This window comes from Falco rusticolus, chromosome 1 (assembly GCF_015220075.1).
Source record: "Falco rusticolus isolate bFalRus1 chromosome 1, bFalRus1.pri, whole genome shotgun sequence".
Taxonomy (NCBI): domain Eukaryota; kingdom Metazoa; phylum Chordata; class Aves; order Falconiformes; family Falconidae; genus Falco; species Falco rusticolus.
In genome coordinates, this window is record NC_051187.1 from 34,029,792 (window position 1) to 34,057,404 (window position 27,613).

Sequence of the window (27,613 nt, forward strand, 5' to 3'; positions counted from 1 at the left end):
CATTAGTTTAAGACAACTAACTTCAAGGTCTCTTTCAAATACGTGCATTGCATTACACACCCCGAAAGGAGCACAACCCAAGCTGCAAAACCCAGCACTCAAAAGCACCAATATTTCGGTGGCCCACACGTGCCAAACACAGCCCACCTCCTGGTTCGTTATAGTCTATATTTATGCAACTACATACTGTGCTTTCCACAGCACCTCTTCCTCATCCAGTGCTCAGCAGGGGCTCAGCTCAGTGAAGCAGGGAGGTGTGGAGGGAGATCACAGCTGTAAGGCTCCGACCGAAGGCGATCTTTCCCCCGGGATGCTCTCCACAGGCTCCATATTCTTTCTTCCCTTCACCTCTCTTCTCTGCAGCTCTCATCCCCCTGCACTCAGGGCTGGAGATACCTCCTCCTCCTCTCCCTGCATCCACCACGTGCAGGCACTGCCTGCCCTGCCACAGCACACAGGAGGAAAGAACCCGGCTCAGAAAAAACAGAAACTTCGGAGATGTCAGCTGTTCGGGTTTTAAAGGTTTCTAACAGAAAAGCGCAAAATCAGCCCCTTTTCGGAGGCCGCCGCTTGAGCACAGGGGGGCAGATCCGCATCTCAAGAGCGACAACAGCTACACAAAGACAGGCTCCTCGCCAAATTTCAGGTCCTCACTTCAAGCCATATGGGAGGCAGCACAACAAAATTGCCTTAAAATAATTCTGAGGACTTCTGCCTGCACTGAAATACTGTATAATACACTAATTATAATAACTATAATAATATATAGTACTGCCTTGAAACAGCCCTTCTAGAAATGCCCAAATATTCCAAAAAAAAAAAAAAACCAACACAAAAAAAAAACCCACAAAACCCAGCCATATGAATACAGTCAGGACCCAAAGAAACAGAACAAATAGGTAAAGTTTAATACAACTACAAGAAAATGGAGAATCTTACAAAGAAAAGCATTTCACACAGCTAACAGCGAAAGGTGTCTCCAACATTCACAGCAGCAACACAGGGCTGGAAGGGATATCGAGAAACACTGAGGCAACATCCAGAGTACCCATACCACCTCTGACACCGACTTGCCAAACCTTGTCTTGAAAAGTGTATTTTGTAAGCAGACTTATTCTCAACACCCAAGTTATTTTCCAGCTCCAAACTGAAGGGATTGCCTCTGCCCCCTGCAGACACAGGGAAGAAACAGTCACCTTCTTTCTGTGCAAAAAACTTCAGCATATCAGAAGCAACTGTCGTATCTTCATAATCTGCTTCCTTTTTAAAAAAAAAGTAGTAAAATTAGATTCTTTCATGCTTCCTAGGTTGCCGGGTGTTCCTCACAACTCTCCAAATACCTTCTGCCTTTTTAAAGCATGATGCCCTAAAACAAAGCACATATTTACCTGCACAAGCATGAAATAAAAGGTATCTTGAACAAAATACCTGCCTTAAAACAGCCAAACACAATTTCAACAACAAAACAGTGATTTCCCCCCACACCCCACAGTACTTCACACCTGGCTTTATTAAATTTCATCTTACAGATATCAGACCACTCACCAATTTCCAATCCTCTCTCGTTGCTCTCCTCCCTTCCAGGAAAAGCCATTCACACTGTGCCAACACAGCAAGAAAACTCTCAAGACTTTCAAAAGGAAAACACATTTAGCATCTTAAACCTTCTCCTGCCAGCTAGGTAACTTCTCTATTGTTCTGTGCATCAAAGAAAGAATTATTTAAGGGGTAAAAAGTAAAGAAAAAAAGTAAAACATAATAGTATCTTTACTTCTCTGGGCTTCCTCATGCTTCTCCCTGCAAGGAATTAATTTTGCTGTAAACACTTAAACACAACTGAACCAAGGCACAACAATCAACAACATCTCGAATCCTCTCTCCGTGCTCCCTTCTGCTGCACTGAGTTTGCCACCATCATCATCAGTAAGTCAGCACCAGCCTGGCAGCACACCTCCGTGGAGCAAAGCCCCTCAGCCCCATCTTGTCCATGTGGGGTTTTTGTTTGTTTGGGTTTGTTTTTTGTTTTTTTTTTGTTTTGTTTTTTTTACAGTCAAACTGTCCATGAGCAGAGTCAGACAATCCAGAGCTGAAACCTTCCCCTGCAGACAAAATGCCATTTGGGGAAAGACACACTCACTGCTCCCTCTGACCTGCCAGCCCCACCGTGCATGCCTACCACACAGCAAAAGAGCAAAATTACAGCCGGCTATTACTGCTTCTTTCTGTTTTCCTAATTGAAAAGAATTTCAACCTCTACATATTACCAGGAAAACAACACGTGCAGGTCCAGAGCAGTTTCAGACCCATCTCACTCCCCACAGACCACAAATCTTAAACCACAGATGCCCAGAATCAAAACCATGTAACTTGTCCAAGGTCATGCAGAAAGGTTGTCTCCAGAGAAACAGATCCCTGACAGCTTTTCATTAGCTTTGTCCAACACTTAGCTTTTTCTTTACATTTTGCTGCTGCCTTCATTTATTTTGTGGAATGAGAGAAAACACGCACAGGCTCCAGCATGTTTACACTTATTCCCACAGTGGGCTTGCGTACTATGAAAATCTTTGATTAATGAAGAATATGCAATGCACCCTTGAGATGAAAATAAATGGAAAAATCAAAATAACCATTTTTTCTAGTGTAAACAGGCAGTTGAAAGAGATAACGCATGGATCTTTCATTAACACACTGACAGTTCTGCTCACGGACAGCTTGACCAAGGCTGCTCTTTGGCACTGTAGGTCACAGCATCCCTTGTTAGGCACTCAAAACTGTTAAAAAATGCATTTTAATCACAACCCGCCTGTACTTCTGTTTGTTTAGCTGGATTTTGACCTTTGTACTGATGAAGAAACAACTCGCATAGAAAGAGAGCTCAACAGAAGGAATTCAATGGGCAAAAAAGAGCTACCAAAAAAAAGGACAAAGTCTGAGCTATTACATTGCCATTTCTCCTTCACAATGTGAAAACCTAACAAAAAAATTGTCTTGTATCATATCAAGCCAAAAGACTTCGACATATTCCAAAATCTACCAGATTCTGGATGACATGAGGCTACACTGTTCCACGTATATCAGTACCCATCAACACCACACATTATGATTTACCAGCTTCTGGAAATATGTCAAGTGTATTTTTTTTCCACATTAATTTTAAATTTGACATCACAAAGCACGCCACTCTGGGAACACCACAGTCATCTCCACCTTTCACTACAGCATCAAACTTACCACATATCTGACAAGAAACAAAACAAAAACATTGTAATTTGCTTTTAAACAACCTGTCCCACAAGGAATAGTGCAACCAAGACAATTCAGGTTTAATAGAACTCAATGTTTAATCACACATTTATTGCTCTTTGCTCTTAAATCTCTTATCAGGAAAACACACCTTGCTATTAGCAGATAAACAAGGAGTAAAAACACTTACAATCAACTTTGTGGGTTGTTTCCTTTGGTTGTTTTTTTTTTTTTTAAATCTGGCCCCTCATTAATATAGACCTACACGTCCCATAGTTAATGACATAGCAATGCAATATCTCTTTTTACCTCATTTGCAATCATCTACCAAAGCAGCGCATCATCAGGCCTCAGAAATACTGAAATTAAGTATCAAATGTGCTTGGAAAAAAATCAAGTCTAAGGGACAAGGCCAAGCAGGAGGTTTTCTGCAGCTGGCAGCTCCATCGTGGTTCCAACCAGCTCCTGAACGCCAGAGCAGTCATGAAGCCAAAAACAACCTGAAAAGCCAATTACAGCTGCCCAAGCCCACCCTGTAAACCACAGCTGTCTCTGGTGGGTTGTGCTGGCTGGCACAGACACAGGATTCAGGTGGAAATCCCTTGGGAGCTGGCACATCTTAGTGCCTGTGGGGTCACACTTGGTGGCCCCTTTGCGCAGCTCTGACTGCCAGCCATCCCTGCCATCCCCTCAGCACCTCGGGGTCACCTGGTCCCACAGCAATGGTGGGACCCCAAGGCCTTATGTGGGGGTCTGAAACACCACATGCAGCGTGTCAGCCCTCCAACCACACTGTGCCAAGGTCCCACCATCACGCTGTGCCATTGTTGCTTACTCAGCAGAGCAGTGTCTTTCCTCTTGGACCACTCTCCGGAGCCACACAGCCCACCTCCATGCTCGGCATGACAGTCAAACAGAAATTAAGCATCATCAAGCTTTAGTAATACCCAGAGCTTCTCATTTTCCCCATTTTTCAGACAGGTTCAGTCTCCATCACCCACATCAGCAGCTAACACAACATATCCAACCATTCAAGCATTTTAGGATCTAGAAAGCCTGAAGAAGTGTTATGAGGCTTAGGCAGGAGCTCAAAGCTATGGTCCGCTGCCACAGCTCCTTTTTTGCAGTATTACGCACAATGAAAAAGAAAATACATTATGTATGTATGCTAAAAAGTGCTGGAACATTTGCAGTGTCTTGAATGCCATCAGGAGGCAGGGAAAAAGCACATTAAATGTTTTAATTTATTAAATTAAATGTTTTAATTAAATGATTTAAATAAGCCCTCTCTGACAGGCCCCACAGAGGGTAACTTCTCACCCCCACATCCTGAAAGACGTGCAAACAGTGGCCCGGGGTGGACAAGGTGTTAGCTTCCAGCCCATGCTAGGTAAGAGTCCACACACAGATTCTGCACATTGCTGGCCGTGACCTCTGTAGCCAGAATCCTTCAGGCAAACACTGCCACTCACCTCATGTAGAAAGATTTGGTCTTGATTATAAACCTTCCAGTCAGAGATTTAGAAAGAAGGGAATAAGGCATTGTTGAGACAAGCATCTTTATACTGACACAACTCACACACAGGGGAAGCTGAAGCATATAAATAAATGCACTGGATAAAAATAACACAATGAACATCAGCACCAACCTTGGTCAGTGGCCAAGACTTGCTGGAAAACCATCTCAGCCATGCAAATTGCCATCTCTGGTCTCCTGTGAGCACTTCTGATCGATAACTTTGTGGCTGATGCTATTATTCCACTACTTTTCCAATGTACTGGAATTCCCCCTTTGAGCGGGCCCGAATCTCTAGCAGTAGGAAAAAAAAGACCTTTTTCAAAACTAAAGGGACTTTCTCAACATGAGATGAAACAAAGGTATACATCCATTTTTTTGTTCCTGCAGCTTGATTAATTTCTTTTAATCACTTCCTTGGCATAATTATTCTGCAGGTTTCTTAACTGCCTGTCAAAAAACATCAGCAGGTCCTTTCCGGCTCTGCTGCCAGGTCTGATCGTGCCATCTACTCAAATGGAGACTTCAGTTCTCCACCTTCTCACCCCTGTGCCCATCAGAAACAAATGCCCTGAGGCACAGGTGAGGAACCGCCTGCAGACAGTCCCAAGAGACTGACAAGCCTCAGCCGTGTCTAGCTGCACCATCTGGACACGTTGGGCCACCTTGCTCTCGCCAAAGAAGCTGGTTCATCCAGGAGCATACCAGTCCTGCAGCTGGGTGCTGGAGAGCAGAGGCAGAAGGCAGGGGAACAACTTGATTTCTTTTTTTTTCCCCCCCTTCCTTTTTTCAAGCAATGCTAATCCTCCAGTATCTCTTGTTGTGCTGCTTATTAACAAGATGCTAAGCAGTGAAAGAGAGCAGGAAATGCCTCTCTGGGTCAAGACTTCCCAAGTTCATGCAGTGCAGGCAGGGAAGGAAGAATCCACTTGCTGAACTGACTTAAAATCAAAGAGCTAGAAAAGGGAGTAGGACAGAGGTGCCTTAGCTGGGAACCGGCTCAGGCAGATGCAGCACCACTGAAAATGAAACCCCCTAGTTCTGTGGAATCACAAGAGTTAGAAGGAATACTATCCAGCTTCAGAGCCATTCACAAGTAGATTAACAGGGATAAAATATCCAGCTGGTCCCCACAGAGTCTACCATTCCCTATGATCCGCAAGAATTAGATCTGGGCAGGAGACCTCTTCCAATCCTCCCAACGTTGCATCCACATAACTGGGTGCCTTGTGTCTAACATGCCCCTGGGACCAGCAGGATTTCCTGCTCCATCTCACCCACCATGGGAATAAGCTGTACTCTTCCAGGGGGGAAACCCTGTCAGTAGCTGCCAGAAAAGAAGTACAATCTGCACCATTTCTGGGAAGAAGAAACAACTGCCCGATGGCTGTGGTTACTGACTGGCAGACAGCCTGGCTGCAGGTTAACAGCTCTGAATCTCGGTAGCATGACCAGTAGTGCCCAAAAGAATAAGCAGCCTCCAGCACTTTTCACGAAAGGAGGATGATAAACCTACCCCTGTAGTTTGGAAACCTCCTGCAGCACTAAGGAGCCTATTTAGAAAGCCTTACAGCTTTTCTATCCCCTCCATCCTCTTCGAAGTCAGTGTCAGCATCTTATGCCATCAGGCCCTTCTCTTCTCCACCGTGCTGCTGCTGCTTGCACCTCTGCTTACGTCCAAGGGCTCTCTGCACAGCCTTTCCGTCCTTACTTATGTCAGAAGCCGAATGATTACCTATGTCTGGTGTGCCAAGTCACCGCTGTGCTCCCATGCTGCTAAATATAACACCTACCACTTCCCTTGATAAGACTCTGTCAGCAATTTAAGCTCCTATCAGTACATTTCAGGGAGAATCATAAACTGGATTTTTATCATCCTGTCATGCATTCATTCCTCCTTGTTTTCCCATAACAGCTTGTCCAGCTTTAGCTGTAAATGAATATTTAAGTTTCTAGTGAATGGGTTACTGCCAGAGGGAAAGCGTCTCCCTGAAGAGATTACTTTAAAATTGGCAAGACTCCTTAAAGCTGAATTTTTAGTTGAAGCTACAAATCTAATAACTGAGGTCAAAAACCACCCATTATTCACCTCCATGAACAGCATTCCCCACCAACGGTAAGTTATTACAGTACCACGAGAAATCATTTTACACAGAAAAAGGCAGGCTTCAGTGCGGCATTCCTCTTGCAGAAGCCTCTCTGCACCCCACACTAGTAGTTTAGCCCCTTGTAGTTTAATTTTTAATTTCTTGCTCCATCCTAAACTGCAGTTGAACGGTCTTACGATACTTGCAGCAGCTGTATTTCAGTGACAGGGGCAATACCTCGTTGTCTCACCTCTGTGGTGGACTGTAAAGTGCCCCAAGGAGGAAGGTAAGGGCAGCAACACCTCTGCAGCATGCATGAGCTACAACACCTTCAGTCACAGCAGGACGCTGCCCAGCACATGTGGCTTCACCTCCTTTTAACTGGAGAAATTCTGGTCCTTAACAAGGGGTTTCTTGCAGGAACATCTGCACAGCTCATTCGTTCTGATCACTTTATCAGTCTGATAATCAGACCCACCGCGACTGCAGCAAAACATGCTCCGGCTGAAGACCTTGGGAATTTCTCCAGCACCCATCCCAAAACACTGACATGTAACTGGGTGTTATAGAGGAAATGAACTCTTACCAGAAGCTAGCAGTGACATGGCGTTCAGCAGCATGACAAAGAAACCCTTTCCAGTGACAGGGGTCTCTGCATGCCAGTTTGGTCAAGCTACGTGCCTCCCTCCTTGGCAGCCAGGCAGGAGGGGGTTCCTAGAAACCTGACTCTGCCCTGGTGCCCCCAAATGCTTTTTCAGACCTTTTAAAGATGACATCAGAAAACAAAAGCAGAGAGTTGGAAAGCATTTGCAAAAAAAACTAAAAGAAAAGCTAAGGAAGCCATACCTGCTGCTTGCTTTTGTACTGTTCATAAGCCAGACACCTTTAAAAGGCAAACAGAACAAAAAGCAATTAACATCTGTTCCTTTCGGTAAACTTTATCAGACAGATGCAGCTGGTCTCCTCCAATGACCCACACACCATCCAGACTAATAAAATCTGGTTACGCAAGGACACATGGACCTTCCTTCCCTAGGCAAGGCAAGAGCCATCACTCTCCCCAACAGCAAATATTCCTGGCTTGGCTCAGCGCGGCAGCCATTCCCTCCCCGCTGGCATGCAGATTCACCGGCTGAGCTGACATCTCACAATCACGCTCGCTTCAGAAGTTTTTATTTTAAATAGAATAACAAGTAGGTTGTTACCTACCATGAGGCTACCTGCAAGAAATTCTGTTGCAAAAATCAAACACCTGAAGTAAGGAGACAGGGTCAGCATCAACTATGCAGTTACACCTGCCCTCCCCAGCTCACTCACCAGGAGGCAGCTACCAGCATCCACAGGAGCCATCTCCTGCCATGTGTGCGTTTAAACACAGAGTACACATGTCAGGGTCCCTGCACATCCCAGGGGACATGGGTCCAACCCTGCGCACCAATTCGCAGGTCCCATCTCCCTTCCCTAGCACCAAGCTGCATTGGGTTTTTGTCCTGCTGCCATCTGTCTGCGGTCAGGCAACAGCAAGACCAGGGAGGTCACAGCCCCAGAGCCAGCAGCCACCTCCTGCCATCCACCGGTGGTGGACACATGGTGGGTCAACACCACAAACCCCTGCAGAGCACAGAGCCTTACGCCATGGGTTGATGCACAGCACCACAGTGCCAACTGCACTTGGCAAAGAGGCAGGGAAAGGAGAGTTACAGACTGTAGCTATTAAGAGAAACAACTTGCAATCAACTAGAGCTATGCAAATGAAGCTGCTGGGATTTCTAATTGCAGATAAAGCCCTTCCTGGGACTGCATGACCTCCAGAGGTGCCAACCAACCCCAGCTTCCATGTAGCTTCACGCCTCTTCCCTCCCTGCAGGACTGAAGCCACCTGTGAAGGACTCTGCATCCTGCAAAGCTCTCAAGCAACTTACCCAGCCCGACCACCCCATCGCCTGCTCCATCCTCAGGCTCTGCTGCTGCACAGACATGCAGAGCCAGCTCGCTGCTCTGCCCCCACCTTCCCACACCATACACCAGCGCATCTCGGGCTGCAGAGCTCCCGGCACTTCTGAGCTGTCCCATCTACAGGGTCACTCCACAATTACCTCAGCTAAAGCTCCAAGTCCTGCCACTCCTGACACCCTTCCTGACCAGGAGGACCCTGGACCCTTCCCAAGGGACTGGGATGCAGTATGGTCAAGCCCAGTGGGGCCGAGACCCCCAGCAGGAGCAGCACTCCATGCATGCCACCTCTCACCAATGGAGCAGGCCACAAGTTAACATTCAAGACAGATTTCCTTGAAATAAGATAAAAAGCTGAACAGAATTAAAAGCAACATTATATCCTCTTGAAGTTGATCTTTACTTCCAAGTGTGACCCTTCTAACTTAAAAATTCCTAAACTCAACAAAAATTATAAATTTCCCAGGCTGGACCCAGGGAAATATCCCAAAGGTGCATCTGTCAGCGCCAAAGGCTATTTCAGTGCTGGAAGGAGACAAGGTGCTGCAAGATACCAGCACAGGCTGGTCGGATGAGCCATTTCTGCCCTGGCATCTCAGTGTGGCAGATGTTTTGGGGTCCCCATGGGGCACCACGAGATGAGAGCAGCCTGAAGCATGCCTGGGCCCAGGCAAAAAGCTGAAATGCTGGAGAAAGGAGCAGGAGTTTTTCCTATAGTAGCCTCACCAGAAGAGCTGACTCTCCTGTCCCACTGGAGAGTGTCTGAGCAAGGTTTAGCTGCTAAATGCTGTTCTTTTAAGTCATCCTTTAAAGGCCAGCTGCAAAGTCAAATACAGGCAAGCAAACACCTTCAGCATCTTTGACGCCAGACGCTCTGCAGAGACATTTCTTATGAAAGAGCTGGGGAGCCTCACGGCAAATCCTGCCGAGCACCACAGGGAGCCAGGGGTTCATGGAACGAGCGTGCCAGGAGAGGGCAACCTGCTCCTGCTGCATCGCCTCAGCTCAGAGCGGAGAGCAAACCACCAACAACCTGCAGCCGGTGCCCTGAATCACAGCATCCCTCAGCTACTGCTTCGGACAGCAAGGTGACACTCAGGAATAAATTACCACCACAGCCCTCAGTAGGCAGTTTAAGAAAACCAGGAACATGTCGTTTCTGTGGATTTTTTGCATTCCCTTGAGGCTGACAAACCATTTGGCAGTGCTGGGTGAAATGCTCTGTAGGGACCCAAATGACTGTAGCACGCTCAGATATCCTGATATCCCCTTTACCTCATCCCAAAGGATGCTGGACACCCCACAGCGATGGGAAGCCACACATGGCTCTACTGGTACACTGATGCCATCAGTCCTCCTGAGCCTGGAGTCCCACCAATTCACTGACCTCTGAATAACAAACACAACCATTGCATCCGATCTGAAAAAAATACAAATTAATTTAGCCACGGGAAGAAACACAGAGGGACACATCATGCCCTGCAAGGGTGGCACAGGTCACTTGTACCCAACCTCAAGCTCAAATCCATGTCTCTGTTCTGTAGATGGGGAGTAGAAGCTGGCTTACTTTATTAGACACAAATCACACATGAGAAGGGCTTCCTTCCAGTCATTGACTCCTTACTATAGAACAGCTCTGCCACCTACACCACTGCCTCAGCCCAGCCACCAAAAAGATATCTTCAGACTTTTTGAAGGGATCAACTTTCATTTAATTACTCATTTCTAATTATTAAGAATTACTATTTTCAGAGTTCAAAACTAATTTTTCTCCAACAGCCTTTTCCATGTCAGTTAAATTAAATTTTAAATGCCTAAAAATAACAAAGAAATACACTGAATCAATTCCATGAGCTGGAAATGCTCCCCTCAGTGCTCCCAACCATATGAAAATCCCTGTTACATTACTGGAAACTGTATTAAAACCTACTAACAGGTGAAACGTGCTTGGCTTAAAAATCTAAGTGACAGGCATCCGTTTTCAGCACTTAGCAAGAGTTCAAGGCATGAGACCCAGCAAGAGCCAGGACATACAAGGACCCAGCCGCAGGGTTTTGCCCTTCTTCGCTGCAGATGCTCTCCTGCACACACAGCTTCGCATATCAGCATCCCCAGGAGGAAACCGTGCCTTTGACCCACACCAGGAAGCCTCCTGTGATGCAACTGTGCGGAGCAGAAAAGCCTACATGCCTCCAAGTGTGAGATTTCAGCATCTCCAGATATGCCAGCAGAGCCACTCTCTGCCATTGAGCCCAGCCTGGGGCTGTGGGCACTTGGTGCAAGCGGTACCCACGGCACAAGGCAGCATCACCTGGCAGTGAGGGCAGGGGAGGTAACACCATGCCAACTGCCTGTTTCCCCTGCCAAAGCAGTTCTGCTTCCTCTGCCACTGCTCCCTGGTGCGAACCAGCCATCACATGCTGCAGCCAAGTGCCAGCAGCAGCTGTGGGAAATCCCACCAGAGGCCTCATTGGGTGGCTACAGGGTCTGAAGTCAGGATCTGACCAGATGTCCTCACTTGAGAGTCAGCTTGTTCATCAGACAAGTGCCACAAACGGCTGGGGCCGAGAGGTCCCCCATGCAGCCCAGCAGCCTGTTGATGGGCTCCCCACTGCCTTCAGCATGAGTTATTGGCCATTTGCTTTGTTTCTCATTACAGACACAGGCTCCCTCCCTGTCTGTGTCAACTCTAAAGGAGCATGCAGCTCGTTTGTAGTATCCTCACGTTCAGGATACACTCAGTGAAATGCTGGGCCCAACCTTACACAGCTCCAGGTTCACAAACAAGCTGCTGTAAAGCCACAGACATCAACCCCGAAGACCCAGAAATACAACAGCAAGTTAAAATTCAACACAAGCAGAAAATTAAAATTAGCAATTCGCCACTGGTGGTCAGTAAGAAGGTCAGTAAGTAGTGTTGACTTGCATGCCAACTCCAGTTATAACCATTACCAAAATGACAGACCAAGCTAATATTAGCAGGTGCAGCAGAGAAGTAATGACACAGCTCACCCTTCCCACTTCTGCCACCCACATGGGAACAGGGATTTTTAAGATTGCAGGGAATGTACGCTGCACACCTGGCACAAGCCAAGAAGTGACCTGCCCTATGACAAGCTAGGACTCACCGGCTGTTTTAGCTGCATCTGCTCTCCAAAAGACAAGCCAAACAGCAGGATCAGCGCAAGGCTGGCTTACCAAGGCCGGCAAAGACACAAGCTGCTCCAATACAACCTGCGTGGATGTAGAGCTGCTCACACATATCCAATTATTTCACTGAGTGACATGGTTGTCTGCTTGTTGAATTAACGAGGAAAGTAGGAGTTTAACAGCTGGTTGAACCCGTAACACAGCAACTCCCCACACCAGTGGTTTTCAGTCACTAACTGGAAAGAGACCGGCTAAAGGAATAAACCAGATTGGGCACTTAAGCAAGTCTTGAGCACTAGCTGCTCCCAGACTGTGCTTCGCTGCACCCAAACCACGGCTAAAAGGACCTGAAGAAACCCTGGCAAAAGACACGGCACTGCTTGCCCCAGGCACTGCTACGTCTGGTGGCACATCCCGCTGCACAGCTGAAGCCTTGGCTCAGCAAAGGTGCTCCCAACCAGTGCAAAGCAGGGATACCCCTACATCCAGTCAGGCTATTCCCAGTCAGAGCTCAATAGCTCCTGAAAGCTTCTTTTAAGGCAAAAAGCATCCTGCCTGCCCAGTCCCAGCCCCATCACTGGAAGGGCAGAGAACTGGTGACAGCCAGTGTTTGGCCAAGAGGAGCACTGCTGACCATAAGAAATCCTGGGGGCTTTTTGCTTGCTCCCCAGGGTTTCCAACTACTGGGCCAGGTGGTCAGGAATGGGATGTGCATCAGCCACTGCTGCATCCCAGCCCACCATCAGTCTGCTCCAGAATTTACATCTTTGCTTTGCTTTTGCTTAAGGATAATTCTGCCCCCAAAAGCAGCCAGCATGATAAAGGTATAGAAAGCCAACCACACGCCAGCTCTGTAGCAAAGCCGTGACCCACACCACAAGCCAGGCAGAAGGCTTGAGAATGGCCAGGTTGGAGCTTCCCTTTTTCCAATGGGAAAGACAGCCAGCTTCTGCTGCAGCAGCCTGAGGCCACCCCGCCTCTGGCCACCCCACGCAGCACCATGCACCAGACCAGCAGCACCAGGCTCAACCTGGAAACAAACACCCTTGCAACATGAGCCCCTCCGAAGTCCATCAGAGCAGTGATCCCACCCACAGCACGAACAACCACCGACGGAGCCCAAATTCACCCACCCACATGATGGCTGCACAGAGCACGGTGCCACCTGCCCCTTGGTCCCAGCTGCCAGGGGCTGGCTCACTTCGTACTGAGAGCAGCTTTGCCTGCAGGCGATGGAAATTGGTCACCAAGGGTGTGTTTTATTAAAATGAACCCAGGACTACTTCAAAACAGCTTGCAGGCATGCAAGTTATAAAGGCAAAGGACCATAGGTTTCCATCCCATTTCTCAGGACACACAGCCATCCCACCCTGGAGGGACAAAGGGCACAAATGACAAGGCAAGAACTTATCATGCGTATACACATCAAGAGAAAAAGGTAGAGGGAAAATAAAAATTTTAAAATATAATCAAGAATTTACACAGGCAAATCACTCCTCCATCTGTCCAAAGCAGTCCCATACGCTGGTACAAACAAAAAGATATGGAACCTGGGTTGGGGACAGAAGACGAACAGCTCTTTCCTGCTGCCTTGGAGGAAGGGAGAAGGGGCAGCAAGGGGTACAGGGCTGCGCAGGAAGGCATCTACTCAAAGCGTTTTTACCTCTGCAGAGAGCAGAATCTTCAGTTGCATCCGCAGCCCTGAGGTGAAACCTCAGGATGGGATCTGGGCAGGGCCCAAGCCCTGCCACCCACAAGCATTTGTGTCCTGCTTCGCTCAGGGCATCGGAGCTGGTAGCCTCCCAGGGAAGTCCCATGCTGCACAAAGCCACTACCAAAGGCAGAGGATTTGCTTCACCAGGTGGAAAGGGCTGGTGCTTCTGGACTGTGGCCATGGCACAGGACGTGGGCTCACTCCAGGGCCCATGCCATGATCCCCCAGCAAAAGGGAAGCAGGTTTAACTCATTTGTCTTGCAAATACATCTGCTAACAGAGGCAGGCATCAGCCCAACAGTGTCTACCATAGCATAGCAAGCAACAGCAGCCCTCTGCTTCCCACTACCAATACCAAACTTCTCTGACGACCCTGGTGCACCAAGGTCTGCAAACCAGCCACTGACAAGTCCTCATTCAAAAGGATTACTAAAACCAACATTAATGCAAACTGAAGCTGCTGCCTCCATTCTTCCACCATTACTGCTTAAAAACAGCCAACATCATACAGACCAAAGCTGGAGGGATCAGGCGATTAATCCCCCCCACAAAGAGGCACAGGATTCAACCCAAGCCTCAGGCAGCCACTCATTGCTCTTTCTGGGTTTCAGCATTTACAAGAGCAGCCAGTGCTGGCTCCTGAGGTCTGCTCTGGTCTCTGCCCACCCAGCTCTTTACAGGGATTAATGCAGAGCCAACAGCTCCTTGTTTCCTTCGTAGGCTCAAAACGACACAGGGAAAGGGACTGGACACACAGATAAAGCAAAACTTTGTCCACTGCAAGCAAAGGATGGGACCCTATGAAGGCTATTTCAAACCCTGGTGAAGTAACCAAGTGCCACTTGTCATTCTCCAAGTGAAATAATTAAACATGAGTTAAAGGAAAACATGTGCAGAGCTTCCCAGGTTTTACTGATCTTTGCTTTGCAGCCTTGCACAGCTTTTGTCACAAAAAAATGCATGGAAGTGATGAAATCATACAGAAGCAACAAAAAGGCCACCAACCATTAGACATAGGAAACACTTATTTAATTACAGCTGAAAACCATGAAATGATGGAAATAACACTTAAGCCATGCACTCACTCACAGCGAATACTGGCCTTTGTCCAGAGTGCAGGGCAAGAGGTTGATAAATAATGAAATGAGGAAAAAACACAGATTTTAAAGAAACACAGAAGCCAGGGACAGGAGAAAAATAAAAAATAAAAAAAACCCAACATGATACACAGCACTTAAGTACAGGAAGAAATTTGTAGTAAATACAGACATGGCAAGACAGAAAGCATTCTGTCTCCATTTTTCCTTTATATTTATCAAGTCAAGGAGTAGCACAATCCTCACCACAGATCTTTATCGCCCTCCCATTTTTGCTGGTGAAGCATTTATTGAACTCACCAAGGAGAAAACAGGGCTGACTGCTATTGCTACAACAGGCTACTTTAGACCCCTAATTTTGCCTTATCTCCCAGCTCCTACAGCCACAATGCAGGACCAAGTAAGGACTAAGAAGGGTTTTTTTCTCTCTGTATACTTGCTCCAAACTCCTACCATTAGCTCAGCCAAAAGAGAGCCTTTTCCTTCACTGTACACGTCCCAGGTCCGCTTTGCACAACCCTGCCAGCTTTGCAGATGAAAGAAGGGGCCTAGACAGCTGGTGCAGCTCCACACAGCGCAGCTGTGCCAGACTTCAGTGGACTCAAATATTTGCAAGTCACCAAAGCAGCATCCCTCACCCCAATGCCAGCTGCAGGCAGAGGGCATTCTGCACAGAGCCACAGTGGCATTAACAGATTCATAGCCTAAGTAGTAATTAAGTGGGCTATAATTTAACAGCAATGCTTGTTCTATACTTGGGGAATAAAAATAATCAAAGCTTTCCTTTGAGATCACCACGAAAACAACTTTTCACTCAAAAATTCTATAAATCACAGCATCAATGACATCTTGCAGACCCAAAGTTTGCTGTGTTCACACTCAACATCTCAGGCCTTTGTCATCAGCTGATATCCTCGTGCAGCACATGCCATCCCCCCTCCTCCAGGAGGAGCATCTTTCTGAGCACCAGCGTGGGAGCAGAGGCTCCTGCCCACTGCTGCACTGCTCCTGCTGCGGCAGCAGTTAACAAAACCCTCGCCCCCTTCACTCCTCTGCACAGTCACGGTTCAATTATTTATTTTCTGGGGATTTATTAATGCAGCTGTACCTGTAACACTGAGTACACAGGAGGCCATCAAGTTCCAACAAGCAGCTGGAGCAGGCTCTGTCACTGCCACAGAGCACAGCTCACCACACACAGCCTACTTCACTGCACTGATTTCTGCAGTTGTATTTTAGAAGCCCTAAAATGTGCTTCACGAGTTCGTGCCACAAGTCTGCCAACAGCATAGAAGTGCAGGACAACTGCCTGGAAAGCGAAGTGCCACTACCCCCTTCCTCCTGCTCCCCAGGGCAGCAGCACACACCAGCAGAGGCGGTGGGGATGTACCTGTGCTGTCATGCAGGTGTAAGAGGACGTCCTGCAGAAGCAGTGGGGAACACCATGAGCTGGGACATCATTTTCCATCCTACTTCTGAATCCTGCTGGTACACCACATGTCTGCAATGCTAATGTGTACTGCTTCCCCAACACCACTCCATGCCTCATAGCAGGTTTTGTGTTTTCTTTAAAAAGAAAATTTATAAGATCATCTTGGAGCGTTTTGCCAGTCTTTCTCTTGCCTTTAGCTGCTGCTGTTGCACAATAAACCCTTTTCCATCGACACCACAGCAGCAATGAACGGAGCAGCCACACGGCACATGCAGCAGCAGCACAGCTCCTTCACTCACTCCAGAGGACGAGGCTGCAGCAGCCGAGATGGCCTATATACTGCAGCCTCTGCTGAGCTCCCTGTTGTAATGCTTAATTTGTGATGTTACATAAGCACCATTTTCTGTGTTCCTTTGCTATAAATTATCATCATGGATTACATCTACAATAGAATAATAGTTAACATAGTATTGCACCTGGGAAACAAGGGAAAGATCAGCATCAAACCAAGGAGGTCAGCGTATTTCAGGGGTAACTATCTCAACACGTAAGTGGAAAACAGTTACAAGAGAATTAAAACAGATTAGCAAAAAAAAAAAAGGGGGGGGGGGGGGAGTGGGGAGGGACAGTTCCTGGCTTGTGACATAGGAAAATCCTAAAGATTCCCCCCATCCTCCTCATGTTTGCATTGCCAGGCAGCAGCCTGAGAAAGGGAGCAGCTGGAAGCTGTGCAAATCTCTGACTGTTTACAGCCCATTTCAGCTGAATGTCCATCCATCAGGATCTCATCAGCTGCAGATATTCAGACAACCTGATTAAGTACTCACCCCCCTGGGCCTCCCATGGCAAGGCCTGGAAACTTGACAGGTTGAGAAAAATCCCCAACCTCATCAGACACACTAAGACCAACAAAAATGAGAATTCACATACTTTTTCCGCTTGCCACTTGAATTTCCTAGAACATGCCAGATATGTATTCAGATCCCTCATTTTAACCACCTGGACTTAAAAAGAAGTTTTAAATTTAAAATTTATATTTTTCTAAATTTTAAAAATGCTCTATAACCCTCCATGTTTAAGGCAACTGCCAATAGTCCCATCACCTGAGAATCCCCAAGCATACAGCTGCAGCAGATGTGGAGGACCACAGCCATCTTCCGCACCTCCAATCCCCAAAGCCCTTCCATTCCTTGCACGGTGCCCAAGAACTTCATCCCATCACACTGGATGATAGCTAGGGATGGATCTTGTCCCACACACTTCCAGCACGTCTGTGGCAAAGCAAAGGCCTGCAAAACAAGGAAGGGAGTTGCAGGAGACTGTGCCTGCACCATGCCACCAGGATGTGGCTTTGCCAGCAAAGCCTGTGGGTACACCACCAGCCTGATTATGGAGAGCTGGAGAAAAGAGGATTGCTTTACACAGCCTCTTCGCTAAGGTCAGGTATTCAGTAGTGAAGGCAAAAGCCAGGGAGGTCAAAAGCAGCAGCCCAGAGAGCACAGAGGACTGGAGAAGTCCCCCAAACCCACTTGAGATGGCTCCTGTAGCTCACTGGCACCATTTCCACAGCAGCCAGCAGGAAGCTTCATGCTCCGATATCCTCCAAACATCCTACATCCAACCCTGGGTGTCAGGCCCCATCCGACAGGCAAGGCTGGTAACTAGCACAATTATTCCTAAATAAGCCTAACCTAATATAACCTTATTACACGGAGAATAAACACTCAGAAATCAGATCAGTATCAAGCCTTGCAATTCCATTAGTGACGTACACAGCTAGAGCAGGGTTACCCCCAAGAAAGGGCTGAACCAGCCAGCAGGATTACAGTTTTTCTAGACACCACTAGTCAAAAAGAACCAACAAGGACTCTTCAGAGCATATATAAAAAAACCAAACATATATGGAAAAACCCCAAGGCCAAGTACCATTGTGATACCCTCATAGAAATCTTGCCGTTTTTGAAAGAGGACTGGCTGAATCTCTGAAGTTTGAAAACTTCCATGTTGACATAGTAATAAACCCCTTCCATGGTACCTAAGAGCAGGCATGGCTCCAGCTGTCTCTCCTCCACACCGCCTTGACTTACAGGGGGTTCACACACCACACACCCATGGTGCATCACAGCACATCCCTCTGGCCGCAACAGGAGAAGCTGAAGTGTTGACTACGGCTCACCAGTCATGGCTGAGATGGAACAATCTGTCCCAGTCGCAGCTTAACAGGGAAACAGGAGAGGCAGAGCATCCTGCCAACTGCAGAAGGGAACACAAGTGAGAAGCAGAAGGCACTGAACAGAGACAGGAATCATTAGAAGTGGCAAATCCAAGCAAACGGCTCCATCTCAGCAGCACTGTCAATTATATTTTTCCATGGCAGCAGCTCCTGGCACAGTTAATGGCTGCCACCTATCCCTGGAAAATCAAGACTCCAAGGATCAAAAAGACAATTAGAAGAGCAAGGTAACGGAGTGCTGGCAGCCAGTGCCTCTCCAGGCACAAGCCCTACGAACGGGGGAAAATAGATGGCAGTGTAATGAAGAAACATCACAAGGAGGATGGGAAAAGAGAGCGCTTTTGTAAAAAGAGCTGGAAATAGCAAGGACTATTATAGCAAGCAATGAGCTGGTGTCAACAGCATATGGACAACAATGACGCAGATTGTCTGGTCCTGCCACAACCAGAGCAGAAGCACAAACCACGGCCACCTGGCCAGGAGCTTGCTGCAAGGAAAGAGGGGGGGGGGGCAACAACAGGATAATTCACAGAGCAGGGCAAAGAAGGTTGCAGATGCTTTGCAGTATCACATTCCCAAGTCAAAATGCCTTTTGCAAACAAATCCCTTACTTGGAAAGAGGAAAAGAACAGCCAAAATACATCAAGCAACAAAACTGGCTTTATCACTAGAGCAATTAAAGGAAAGCCGAACTAATTATGGATCCTTTCTAATACTACTACAAAGGCACTATGACTGGATCTGGCATGCAGAAGCAGAACTACTTTCTGGCAGCCTGCTTGGGTGAGCTGCAACCTTGAGAGCTGCACCTTGGCTCTCACCAAACCGCACACCTAACCTGTGGTGGGATCACCAGCCTCTGTGGCAGCAGTGTTCCTCTCCAGAGTTTTATTCTCCCTTTACACTCTGCTACAGCAGAAACTGATCCCAGTAGCCTGCCTGAGTAGAAGGCATCACCAGCACTAAAAACCCTCCTCCTCCCGCTTCGCACCACTCAAAGCTGCTGCTCTCCTACAGCCTACAAACAAGCCCTTATAATGCTGCTTTTAATCACTCCCTTTTTGCTAAGAAAACAGCTGATTAAAGTAGTAAGAATAACCAGACAACCCAAGCAGTCAACCCACTACCCCAAATCCCAGACCCACACCACACACAGTCATGGCCAGGGTGTTGGTCTCAAAGTGAATCCTCCCCCAGATGTCACAAACACAAGAGCCTGAAAATGCCACATGCAGGCAGACAGGCACAACCGAGATATTTTGGGGAGCATTGTTTCAGTGGCAGCCTTGCCAGGATGGTCACACAAGGTCAGCCCAAACACCCAGGCAGCTTCATCTCTTCTCTAGCAAGCAAACTGTAATTAGTACTTAAGAAACAGGATAAAGGGACAGGGCACATGCAGGAGTTTTTCTGGGCACAGCTGGTAAGCTTTTAGTACTGTGCTGCTTAAGGACCTCCTGGTTTGCATTTTGTATACAGAAAGTTACAGCTTATATCCACGAGTGATAAAACTATGCCCAGATCTGTTCAATCTCTCTTGATTTTCTAACTTCCCACAGCAAGTGCCACCACTTAATTTTGTGTTGTATGAAATACTAATTATTCCTGCTTCATTTAAACCTATGACCTGATAATTTCCTCCTTGTTATAAGCAATTGTCCCCATCTATTCCTGCAGCATTTACTATCTTACACACACACCTCCAGCTGTCATTCTTCCAGATGGAAAGTAAATTTTTCCATCCACCTTCCCTTGGTGGAGGAGGTTTTATTTGTCTGGTTAATCTTGTGCCTGTTCGGGTTTTAGGGTTCTGCTTAAGTTTGCTGAAAACTTTCTGAGCTAGTGTGATGAGAGCCAGGGCCTCTCCAGGGGACAAGCATCACAGCTGCTTGCGAAGCAAACCTGTATTTTCTCTTTTGCTCTTTTCTCAGTGTTCCCAGCTTTGTTGCCACACTGACATCTCTTGAGCCCTGACCCCAGTGTGAGGCACCAGATGCATTTGAGGGGAGTTGGCAGATGAGTTGGTCATGGCACAGATATGAGCCCTGACACCTATCCAGTTAACTCCTGGGTTTTTTAGTATCATGAACACCAAAAGTGCCTTCAGTCAACCCAAAATCTGCACTGGTTCAGTCAATGACCTGAATCACAGTGTGGATTTCATCTTCCCTCCTCCCAGGAACCACCGAGCAGGGGGTCAAAAGAAGTCACCAACCCCTCACATCTCTAATCAATCACCAAGCAGCCCAAGTTCATTTTGCAGAGCTCTCCCAACACAATACCTAGTGTTTAAAATACCAGTCACAGATTTCTACCCTCCTCTTGTAGGCTTTTCCAAAGACTCTCCTCATCACATAGCCAAGAAAATAATTCTCACCATTCACACAATCAATTCTTGTATCTCATGATACTGCCCTAAAAAGAAAGAATATTTCTACTGCCATAAAAAAAGGTATGTTAACCACAGCCATCAAATACTTTTAAGTTTGCATCCTCCAAGCCACAAGAGCAGACAGAAAAGCGAATATAAGCAGCAGATAAAAGCACTTCTTTGCTGCTGCCAGTCTACAAAGTTGGAGCTGTCAAGAGGCCAATGCACAAACTGACAAAAATTCAAGGGGTGATGCAGATACAATATGGTGAGTGGAGAAGGTTGGAATTATTCAAGAGCTTATAGTCATGTGAACAGAGGGCAATTACAGAAATCTGATTTTCAGGACAGATAAACAGCACAGGCCCACACCAAGCACCGACACCATGGGGTGATGGAGCTGGGTACTGTGGGCAAATCAAGTTTACTAGGACTTCACCAACACTTTATAAATCCAACTAGAAAATGGAATGCCAAATTTGGCTGAGCAGCAGCTAAAGGTGAGCCATCCAGCCAGGTCTGGGCCCCTTCTGTCCTAATGCTACGCTACACATTGATTTTAGAGGAATTAAGCACCACATGGTAATTGAGAACGCCAAGACAACAACCCAGCTCTACTCTCGCTTTCTGCCACTAATACACCCTGTATCACTAGGCGTGTTTCTCACCAGTGAGGCAGGATGAGGACAGTGAGCTTTCTCAGGTGACATCTATCAGTACTTACTCATGTCCAGGCTCACAGCTCATTACCAAAATAGTACCAGCTACACACTGGGTAGAGGGGAAACCAGAGCTCCTTCAGTTACACACAAGAGGGAACAGCAAAGTCTCCTATCTCATACTTTGTTTGGGTACAGGTTTTGCTATTTCTTAAAAATAGAAATGAAAAACAGTCCTGTGAAAATGGCATCTCCGCGCACAGCTTGAGCTAGCTAGTACTCCAAGTTAAAAACGCTTCTGTATCTGGTTTTTTAGGTAACTACTGGGGGAAAAAGATTTCTCATCCCCCCAAAATAATCTCCCAGTAGTCTAGGTATTTGCAGAGTTGACCTGGTTTGCTGGTCCAGCACCCCATCACATCCCAACTGCCAGTAAAACAGGGAGAGACCACTGATTTCTGCAGAAACACAAATTAGTGGAGAACTCCAGCTTACACTTGAGCATGTTTTATTTTCAGCAGCGACTCAAGTGTGGCTCATCTTTAAAACATGTCCAAAAAGAGGACAGGCTTTTTGGTTTTTTTTAAATTAATTAATTCCACACTAACACATTGCTGCTTTTTGGATGCAAGGAGAGGACGATTCCAACGGACCTCAGAGCACCATGAAGGACACCCCCTCCCCTCTCCTGGGTGCTCCTCACCTGCTGAAAACTGTAGAGCTGAAAAGCTGCTCCACACATGAGACCGCCCCAGCACTCATTAGCTGCAGACATCTCAGAAACAGCCGACAAACCCAGCCGTCTCCTCCCCAGACATGCCACCTCCAGAGCCCCCACATTCCTGAGCGCCAGCAGGCAACGCCAAAGATGGGTTCCTGCTGCATCCCCTGCAGTGGGCAGGGCAGCAGGCAGGGCCTGTGAGATCACCACAAGGATGGCTTCTCGTGTTCCTCCGCAGAAGGGCAGGCAGTGTTAGATACTAACCTGCTTCTCTGTCCTCCTCACCTGCCTCCTGCAACACTCGCCCAGTCTTCTGGCCTCCCAGAACCATCAATGTTCCCTCCCAGTTGGCACATGTTCATTCTTTACATTAATTAAAAGATCTCTAAGTGGGACAAAACACCATCAGCCAGGTGAACAAGCTATAAAGTAATTCACCAACATCCTCAGCTCTAACTCCACAGCACAAGGTTTCAGCACCCATTTACAGAGTGTCTTATTCCCTTGGATCAGATCAGAAAAGCCTGGAAAAACAAGAGTTTGGTTTAGTTTTTTTCTCCCATCAGCTCCCTGGCCTGAACCACAGCATTGCCCTGCAAACAGCTGAGTCAGCACAACTGTGAGGCAGCTCAGAAACGAGCATCCGCAGCCAAATCAGCACTGCTGCTGCACTGTCCTTACCCTGAATGGCCTGAGCTCGCTGGAGTTAGGAAGTCAGCATGTCCAGAGCCTTAAGACAGGAAGTCTCTGCATTTGCTATTTTTGTGTAAAGACACAAACCAAAATAACTGTGCATGACTCCAGAGGCAACATCACTGACATCCTCCTGCAGCCCCTGGCTAGGCGGGAGCTCAGCAGCCAGCTGCCTGTGCCGCTCCCCGCCTGCACCAGCACTGCCCACAGCCTGACGCTCAAAAAAGTAAAGGTAAAGGCACACACCAGCTTCTCTCACATGCAAGATCCTTCTCCAAACACCCACCCAGCTAGAGGACTCACTTCCCACTATGGGATGTTCAGAGGACCAATACCCATCACACCCAGCTCACCACAGCTGTGACCTGGCACGATGTCACACTCTGCCAGGCAAAACAAGGGTCCCTAGAAACTTCCATCTTCTCTTCAGTCAGCTGTATTCTCCATCAGTATTCACATACATACCGCAGCTGAAATATTAAGGGACAGAGAGTTCACAATACTTTATGTAATTAAATCCATAGATGCTAGTGCCCCAGAACACAGCATACTTAAACAATTATGGGAATTGGTAAATGGCTCACACACTAATCAACTTCTGTATGACCTTGTGGGATGGCTAATTATACAAAAGTCAGACCACATTAGTCCAGGACCAGGGCTTTATTCTCCTGCAAGTCAAACCACTGGCACTCTGGCATTCTGCTGCTCTCTATAAACCATTATATTAAGCACAGACTCTGCCCGCACAGTGCCTCTGGCAGCCAGCCTCCCAAACGACCCACCCACTGGTGCACACATGAAAATATTAATGCGCTCCCTTCTGAAAGTGTGGTTACACTAATTTTATGTTGACTGCGTGTTTTCATAAGCCAGCAGCATTAGACAGAGAGCTGCACCCCGCAGTCACACCATGGCACATTGTGGTTTTGGTGTGCACACAGCAGCATTTCCCCTGGGGAAGCAGAGGCTTTTCTTAATGCACTGAAGCAACCACAACCTTCCTCGGTGGTGACTCTGAGAGATAAGCTTCACAAACATTCTACCTACAGATGCATATTCTCTGTAGTTGATAGCACAGAACAGCACCTGCAGCTGCCCCAGAGCCCAAACCTGGACCAGGACAGCAAGATGCTATACAAGCACTGCACCAAAACAGCCCAGGCTATGTATGCAACAAGTACCACAGCTTTCCTCTGTCTAACCCTCACACACACCATTTCTGAAGTACTCGGTGCATTTTCTGAAGCTACATTTTCTTTTTAAGCAGAGCATTATAAAATCAGGCGCTTGCTAACTCTTTTATCTTGTATAAGGCCTGATTTCCAGCATTCAAAGTAAGATCTGGCAGTGGTTTTATTTTAGGACAGAGGCGATAACCAGTTTTTTAATACATTCATGGATTTTGCTCTCTGCAACTTGAAGCCATGCTTGTTTGTGGAAGAAAACCAAACATTAATCCCAAGAATTATGAACATTGAAATATTTCTAAAATACTCTGTTTGTTAAGCACCTAACTGATCCATTACACAATGGAACAGTAAAAATGACACTGTGGACTGCATAACAGGCATGGCTCTCTGACAGCTTTATAGCTTTATATTAATGCAGTTGCCCCAAAGGTATACTAATAAACACCACACCATAGCTTAGTGAGTGTAGGGGGCAGAAGGAGAAGTATGTATGGAGAGAGACAGCTCGGCTAAATATATGGGTCATTCATCTACCAAACTATCCTAAGCTATGGGTGAATCAGAAAGACACAGCTCCAGCACTGTGTTGTGAACCGGTGTTCCCTATAGTGCCACTGACCACTGCACTCAGTGCCTCTTACAGCACTCTCTGTCCACAAGGACCAATACAAAGTCTCCAGGACAAAGGCGCATACATCCTGCCTTCCAGAAGAAGCATCATTAGCTCATTTTTACCAGCTCGCTATAATTTACAGTCACTACCAGGGGCTTTAAAGACCTGCTCAATGCTGCATGACCAGATGAGATTATGTTTGGTACGCACAGTATTGTTTAAAACCCTTTGTGTCTCTGTGAAACCACCAGCTATTTTTAATTGCATATGAAATAGTATCTGCCAGGGTTTCTGCACAATTTAGCTAGCACAGAAGAGCTCGTTTACAAGGAGCTTTTAAAAAGGATCCAGTTGCAGATTCGCACACTAAGACACACTCTACCTGACTGGTTGTTCCTCATGCGGATGGCTTTTGCTTTGGCCAGCTCCAGGGCTGTGACCCAGCGCTGCCTCTCCACTTCCGAGTTTGCCTTTAAGTGGTACGTCCTTCCCCCGTTCGAAAGCACTATGTTACAAGAGTCCTCTGTATCGATATGAGCCGTGGACAGGTTGATGGTCCCGCGACATGTATGGGCCATTTCTGCCTGCGTCCTGCAGGGGAACAGAGGGAAAAAGAAGTATCAGTCTCCCTGCACCCAGCCTGTCCCCAAAATCCCACCAAAACTCCCTCCCGCTCAGCGGAGACCTGTGGAAACGTCCCAAGCAGGCAGCAAGCCCATCAAAGCCACCAAAGCTAGGCAAGCTCCTCGAACAGAAAAACAAGGATGGGATGTAGCACATAGATCGAGCTTGTTCCCTTGTACAAACATCACCCCCATCATTTAGCCTGCTGGTTTCACATCCTGCTGTGCTGACTGCTTCTGGTTGCCCTAAAACTACCAAGTGCACACCACTGGCCTTTCTCATCTCATTTGCATTGCTGCTTTTCTCCCTTCTCCCTGCTATCCCACCTCCAGCATCTAGTATTTTGTGGCTCTTTATATCCTCTCCTTTCAATCACTATTTTTTCTCCAGTTGTGGTAAGATCTCACATGCAAAGATCTCCACTTGTAAGGCAAATTAAAGCAGCACAATTCTTTTTCAGCTGTTAAAGCACCTTTACTACTGGCAAAATTGCTTAGCACTTCTTGAACTTCAGTAGGCTCACCCACATGAGCAGAAAGCATTCCTGGGGCTCACCTCCCAAAGAACCAGTCCTCCTTCCACCCCAGCTGGACATCCCAGGGAGAACCCACCCTTACCCACAACGATCCCACTGCTGACAGCTGCATCCAGGACTTCATGTCCAGGGGCCAAAGCCCCCCAGCCCATACACAACCCTGCCTCATGCCACAGCCCCAGCCAAGGACAAAGCACAGCAGGTTGCTTCAAAGCAACAGCCCGTGCAGCATCCACAATAGCTGCTGCTCTATCATGAAAATATTTCCACATCTTCAGACATTATTACCTCTCCATGGGCTTTTAGCTTTAAAGCTGAAACGACTACTTATTATTTATTAGTTTTCCTCTTTCCCCTCACCAGCTCTTGGGCCCCAGGAGAGCGGCCAGTCCCATGCTGCCAGTACCACACCAGCCAAGAGCCGCCTTCTTGTGCACAGAGATGCCTTGTCTTTTCAGAGCATGCAAGCTGTGGAAGAGCCACATAGAAACCGACAGCCACTTCTTAAAACATGACTTAACAGTGTTTTCAGAAGCAACTGAAGCGATTTTTTAAAAAATAGTTACAAAGACTAGGTTTTTTAAGGCACTTGGGTACAAAGATAAAGGCTGAAATAGTCCCAAAACTGCCTCCACACCCACTGCTGCATTGCAGATGCCTAAAATAGCTCTACAAGCATTAAGCCAGTAAGTCCTCAAGGTTTCCCACCAGCCCAGCAGACACACTCAGAGCAGCCAGCACAGGCACAGCCGACAGCATCACTAACACCACACAAACCCCAGCAAGACCAGGGCAAACACGGCAGCCACTGGCCTCCACTGCCCTGCTCCCACCCCAGGGGCTGCATGTTCTCCAGCCTGGGGTATAGAGGCTGCAACCCCCATGTCCCTCCAGCCAGGAAGGGCTGAGCAGCACCTGGAAGCGAGGACCTTTGGACAGGAGGAAACATGAGAATTTTCCTTGATCCTCATTGTATTTTTCCATCTTTTACCATCCACCTTTTACTTTAGTTCATTAATTTTTTTTTACTTTGAAATGGGAAAGGGGATGGACAAAATCAATCAGCTCTGCTGCATGCATACCCACTCCCAATCCTCATTCCTCATCCACCCTGACAACCTTCCCACTGCCCAGTGCCTTCTCCCCCTGCCACACTGCCTATTCCCTCCCTGAAAGTGGGACTACAATAAACACATTTGGCATTAGACCACTTCTAGATCCACAGCCATCCCCTGTTCCCCCCAGCACCCACAAGCCACTTACCACCTTGCATTTACACTGCACAGCAAGGCGGGATCCTTCCCAGCTTGTCCACACTCCTGACCTTGTTAAACAGCTGATGTAGAACAGCCATCATTAACACTTTGAAAATTCAGTTCCCCTTTTCCTCCCTTCTGCTGCCAGCTATCACTTCCCATAGCAGTTCAATCTTCCTCAGCGTGTTCACCATTTTCACCCACATAACTAGTCAAAGGTCCGAGGAGAGTTTTCAAGACTGTAAATTCCCTTAAGTCCAGGTGACCATGCTGGGGGAAAGAGATGGGAGCAGGACAATGCTATCATAGGACAAATATGCCTTGTATACTTTTAAATGCTCTTGTCTGAGTCATTTCCAGAGTCCTCTCTCCTACCCTTTTCCTAACATTATGACATGCTGGAATTCAGCAGATGTCAGGCAATCATTGCAAGGATTTTGCTAGTATTTCAGCAAAATACATTACTACACAGTTGCTCACCGACTTGCAATAGCAGGAGGAATTGCAGTCACTTGTAGAATTA

The 27,613-nt window shown here is 47.2% G+C and overlaps 1 protein-coding gene across 1 annotated transcript in view; it reads right to left on the reverse strand.

The window, feature by feature from the left end:
* OSBP2 (oxysterol binding protein 2) overlaps nucleotides 1-27,613 on the reverse strand; it is a 119,804-nt gene that overhangs the window by 63,848 nt on the left and 28,343 nt on the right. Inside the window, 1 exon segment of the mRNA XM_037375990.1 lies at nucleotides 25,058-25,266. Within this exon segment, the coding sequence (XP_037231887.1) occupies nucleotides 25,058-25,266 (209 nt within the window).